This window comes from Zonotrichia leucophrys, unplaced genomic scaffold (assembly GCF_028769735.1).
Source record: "Zonotrichia leucophrys gambelii isolate GWCS_2022_RI unplaced genomic scaffold, RI_Zleu_2.0 Scaffold_313_61700, whole genome shotgun sequence".
NCBI lineage: Eukaryota > Metazoa > Chordata > Aves > Passeriformes > Passerellidae > Zonotrichia > Zonotrichia leucophrys.
In genome coordinates this window covers 43956-49583 of record NW_026992518.1, presented here as the reverse complement: position 1 = coordinate 49583, position 5628 = coordinate 43956, and the positions used below count along the sequence as shown (strand labels likewise).

The 5628-nt window shown below is 53.6% G+C and overlaps 1 protein-coding gene across 1 annotated transcript; it reads left to right on the top strand.

The window, feature by feature from the left end:
* The first annotated feature begins 2325 nt into the window (after nucleotides 1-2325).
* On the top strand, nucleotides 2326-3258 carry LOC135441500 (olfactory receptor 14J1-like). Its single transcript, XM_064701055.1, has one exon. It carries the CDS (start codon nucleotides 2326-2328, stop codon nucleotides 3256-3258), a length of 933 nt encoding a protein of 310 aa, XP_064557125.1.
* The last annotated feature ends 2370 nt before the right edge of the window (nucleotides 3259-5628 follow it).

Below are 5628 nucleotides of genomic sequence, written 5' to 3'. Positions count from 1 at the left end.
TTCCTGAAAAGATCAGGAGCTTTCCTGAGAGTGTTTTCAATTTCCTGCTTGGAGAAGGATGGGAATGTTGGGGTGATGACAAAAAGATTTTTTCATTTTATACATTTTTCATATAATTGTGGCACTATAAATTACTATTACATAGTTATAAATCTATAATCCTTATTTCAGTCTGGTAAACTCTTAATGAACTCTTTTACTATTATATACTTATATAACTATAATCCTGTATTAACTCTATTATTTTCCCTAAGGTTTTTCTTTGATTTTAGAAAAATAAGCTGATGTCTAAATGCATTCCGGAAATACATATAGTATACAATCCATGTAGTATCCTGTATAGTCTTATTATCAGGAAGAGGACCTACAAGAACATTTTGTTTTTTGACCAGAATGTGAGCAGTCATAACAAAAACTTGAAAGCAAAGAAGCCCTTGGACTTACTCCAATGGATTGAGCCAGGGGTGTGTAACTGGGGTAAGTGAATCTTCTATTGGATGTTCCTCTTAAATTTTCTTAATTATTCAACCTTAAGAAATTGTGTAAATCAGTCCCGAGGTGTGCTCCATCCCCGCTGGGACACCTGGAAGCTTCCAATAAGTGTCTGGTTTTTACTTTACTGTTTTAATACTGTTGGAAGGGTTGGTTTTTTTTTTCTCTTTTGATTATAGACAACAGGGGGATGAGAGAAGAAGAACAGGAATTGTAACCCCAGAATCCCAGAACATGCTGAGTTGAAAGGGACACACAGGATCATACAACTAATGTTTGAACATTTACAGGGACTGCAGAACTGTAAATTAAGCTGGTCAGTCTCTCTGCTGGGAGCCTCCCAAAGGGCCCTCAGCCACTCCTCAGCCCTGGACAGCAGCAGCATCACCTTTGCAGGGCCCAGCAGGGCTCTCCTGAGCTGCCCTTGCCCAGCTGCACACAGAGCCTGCCCCAGCCAGGGCCCGGCACACAGGCAGGTTTCTGTAGGGCCCCGGCCAGGGCACACAGGCTGGGATGGGCTCTGTGAGCGCTGGCAGGGACAAGGCTCCTCTCAGGAGGGAATGTGCAGGCCCAGGGAGATGCTCAGGGAAGGAGAGGGGGCTGAAGAGAGCAGTGCTAGAGGCAGGATGAGGGCACTGTTGGTGTGTGGGAGGTGCCGGGCACAGCTGGGCACGGGAACACTGTCCTGAGTGCCCGGCTGTCTCTGCCCTGCCCTCTCAGGCACAGCACCACAACATCTTCTCTTGGTTCTGCCCTGCCCTGATATTGTCACTGTTATCTGCTGCTCTCAGGGAGGCTCTGGCATCTGCAGCAGCTGAGTCAGGCTCTGCCCTTGGCATTCCTGCCAGGCAGGGGTGTGTCCATGGGGATGGGGTGTCCAAGCTTCCCTGGCACCAGTGGGGCTGTGGGCAAAGCAGTCCATGGGAAAGGGGAATGAGCTGAGCCCCCTCCCTGAGATCCCATCATGGGCAGAGCCAGGGATCTCCTCGCTGTGCCCTTCCAAGCTCTGAGCTGCCCTCCTGGGTGCAAATCTGTGCCAGAGCCTCTGGGAGTTCCCTGAATGTCCCACGGGGAAGGGCAGAGCTGCCACAGCTGAGGAAATGCTGCTGGGTTTGCCAAGGGAGCCGTGAGTGTCCTTGGCACAAGGGGGTGCTGAGACCTTGCCCAGAGACCTTTAGAGAGGGTGAGACATTCAGGGATCCCTCTGCTCTGGGCAGGGTCTGGTTTATCCCAGGGTGACCCAGGGAGCGTGACTGTGCTCTCATTGCAGCCAAAGGTGCAAAGCCAGGGCAGCTGGGAACCAGCCCATGCAGCCCCTCACCTTCCCTCAGCCACATGGAATCCTTTGCCTCTCACATCTCTCAGTGGCAAACTCTGAGTGCAGCAGAAATGCTGGGGATTTCTGATCTCAGAGAGCCAGGAATGATGTGTAGATAGGAAAATAATTCCTAAAACCAGCTCCTGCCGTCTATTTGTGTTAGAACTGGGAGTGCAGATGCTAATAGTCTGTCAGCAGTACGAGTGATTCCCCTGACAAATCCTAAATATCCAGCCTTGTCCCTCTGCCCTATGGCCACAAACCCAGGGCAGTGGGGCAGAGATGGCTCCTCGAGAGACCCCATGCACAGGTCTGGCTGCTCCTGGCAAACTCAGCCAGCAGAACTGGAGCTCAGACAGGGACCTGGGTGAAGGATTTCCCAGAGCAGGAACAAGGCTGGGTGAGTCCCAGTGGGACAATCTATAGGGAATGACCCAGGTTTGGCTCAAAGCAGCCTCTCCTGACTTGTCACTGTCCTTTCTCCATAAACAGGTCCCCATGTTCAGCCCCAGCAAATGTCCAACAGCAGCTCCATCAGCCACTTCCTCCTGCTGGCATTGGCAGACACGCGGCAGCTGCAGCTCCTGCACTTCTGCCTCTTGCTGGGCATCTCCCTGGCTGCCTTCCTGGGCAACGGCCTCATCATCAGCGCCGTAGCCTGCGGCCACCACCTGCACACGCCCATGTTCTTCTTCCTGCTCAACCTGGCCCTCACTGACCTGGGCTCCATCTGCACCACTGTCCCCAAAGCCATGCACAATTCCCTCTGGGACACCAGGAACATCTCCTACACAGGATGTGCTGCTCAGCTCTTTTTCTTTATGTTCTTCATTGGAGCAGAGTTTTATCTCCTGACCATCATGTGCTACGACTACTACGTGTCCATCTGCAAACCCCTGCACTACGAGACCCTCCTTGGCAGCAGAGCTTGTGCCCACATGGCAGCAGCTGCCTGGGCCAGTGCCTTTCTTACTGCTCTCATGCACACAGCAAATACATTTTCCCTTCCCCTGTGCCATGGCAATGACCTGGGCCAGTTCTTCTGTGAAATCCCACAGATCCTCAAGCTCTCCTGCTCTTACTCTTACCTCAGGGAACTTGGGCTGATTGCTGTTAGTGCCTGTTTGGTATATGGCTGTTCTGTCTTCATTGTTTTCTCCTATGTGCAGATCTTCAGGGCTGTGCTGAAGATCCCCTCTGAGCAGGGATGGCACAAAGCCTTTTCCACCTGCCTTCCTCACCTGGCTGTGGTCTCCCTATTCTTCAGCACCTCATTTTTTACCTACTTAAAGCCCCTCTCCATGTCCTCCCCATCCCTGGATCTGGCCCTGTCATTTCTGTACTCAGTAGTTCCTCCAGCCCTGAACCCCCTCATCTACAGCCTGAGGAACCAGAAGCTCAAGGCTGCTATGAGGAGTCTGATGACTGGATGGTTTCAGGAACATTAAACTGCTGGAAAATTTCTGAAAATCACTGGTAATAAAAGTTATCTTTGATACTACTTTTAGATTTGTTTGTGGGGTTTTTTCTTCTCTATTACATTTATTAATATTGTCACCAAAGAAATATCATTGTGTGTGCCATTTCTGCACAAGCAGAAATGTCTGTGTGCAGAGCTGGGGGCAGATCAGTGCTGGACCAGCAGCTGTGCCCAGCAGCAGCAGCACTTGGTGTTGCCAGTGCTGCTGCCGTGGCCCTGCCCCGCTGCCCTGGTGGCCCTGGTGTTGCTGCAGGGCCTGAGTGCTCTCGGGGCCGGGCACAGCCCTGGGGGTGGCAGTGCCGGGGCTGCAGCATGGACAGGCCATGGGCACTGCTGGGGCAGCGCTGACGCCTCAGCCCAGGGCCTGGGGGCTCCAGGCTCCTTACCCAGGCTCTCTCAAGGACTCGGCCAGGCCAATGCTCAGCACAGAAAAGCCCCATGAGCAGCCCCAGGCTGGCCGTGGGCAGGCTGGGGGCAAACAGCATGGCTGGGGCTCTTCAAGGGCCCTGGGGCAGATGGGAAGGAGCAGCAGAGCAGGGGCTGATCCATCCCCAGTGCGCTGGACAGCCCAGGGCAGCATCCCAGAGTGTCCTCATGGAGCTGCCAACAACATCTCCCCTCTGCAGCCCTGGCCTCTCCCCCAGCTCACACAGGTGCCCCATCCTTGCAGGCACAGACACGGCAGCACTGGCTCAGCAGCCCCTGTTTGCATTGCACAGAGCAGGGGGAGCACCCCCATGCTGTTGCTGTGGGGACATGAACCTGAGGGAGCACAAATGCCATCAGCCCCTGGGGCCAGCAGGAGCTGGGGGACACCAGGGAAACCACTCAGGTTTGTCGTGGGCTCTGCAGTCAGCCAGAAAGTTTGTTCCCATCAGCTGGGAGTTTCCTGTCCCACTGCAGACGCTGTTGCTCAGAGCAGGGCCTGCCTGGCAGCCACCCCTAAACTGCCCTGAGCATTTCCTTGGCTTTACCTTTGCTTTCTTTACTCCTCCTGCTTCAAATTTCTTCTAACTGCCCACCCCAGCGGGCCCAGAACTGGACACAGCACTCGAGATGCTGCCCAACCAGTTTCCCCAAGCACAGGGGAAGAATCCCTGCCCTGCTCCTGCTGGCCACACCATTCCTGATCCAGGCCAGGATCCATTGGCCTTCCTGGCCACCTGGGCACACTGCTGGCTCATGTGCAGCCTGCTGTCCATCAGTCCCTGCAGGTCCCTTTCTGTCTGGCTGCTGTCCAGACACTCCCTCCCCAGCCTGTAGTACAGGCGCCAAAAAGCAGGGCCTGGATGGCCCTGCATTTGTCAAACCTCACCTTGTTGGATTCATCCTCTGGATCCAGCCTATCAAGGTCCCTGCAAAGACCACTCCTATGTTTCTTCAGGTCAACACTCACATCCAGCTTGGTGAAATCTGCAAAGATATCCTTGGTTCCTCGGGGCCCCTCAGTGTCACAATGGCCTCTTGGTTATACCAGGCCCTGTACTGTCACTCACACTGGTTTCCTTTGTTCCATGGGGCCCCAAAATGTGACAGTAGAATCCTTGGTTCTGTTGGGCTTCACAGTGCCACGATGTTCTTGTTGGTGCTGCAGTTTCACAGTAGCCCCTTGGTTCCATGGGGCCCCAGAATGTCACAATGACCCCATGGTTACGTGAGCTCCCACACTGTCACCATGGTCTCTGTGGTGCCGCAAATCCCCTCAGTGACAAAATGCACTCCTTGTTTCCATGAGGCCACACAGTGTCAAAATGTTCTTCCAGATCCCTTGAGGCCCCATCGTGTCACAGTGGCCCCTTGGTTGCACAGGATCCTGTGGTGTCACAATGTCCCCTTGGTTCCATGAGACCCCACAGTGTCAGACTGGCCCCTTGGTTCCGCTGGGCCCTGGAGTCTCCCAATGGTTTCGTTGGTTTTGCAGTGTCAAAATGGTGAAACCCCTTGGTTACACAAGGCCCTGCAGTGCCACAATGGTCTCTGTCGTTCCACAAGGACCCAGAATGTCACGGTGCACTTCCTGGTTCCATGTGGCCTCACAGCACCACATTGGACCCCTGGTTCTGTGGTGCTGCATGGTGTACCATGGTCCTCTTAGCTCTACGAGGCCCTACAGTGTCACAATGGTCCCAGAGTGTCCCAATCATCACAGAATGACAGAATCAAATAGGCTGGAAAAGACCTTTGGGATCATCAAGTCCAACCAATGCCCTAATACTGCCTTGTCACTCCGACCATGCCACTAAGTGCCACTGGAGAGAGACAGTGACTCTGCCACCTCCCCACTGGCCAGCCCATTCCAATGCCCACTCACCCTTTCTGTGAAGAACTTCTTCCTATT

Coding starts and splice junctions, on each gene's coding strand:
- LOC135441500 (XM_064701055.1), top strand. CDS start 2,326: ATGTCCAACAGCAGCTCCATCAGCCACTTCCTCCTGCTGGCATTGGCA.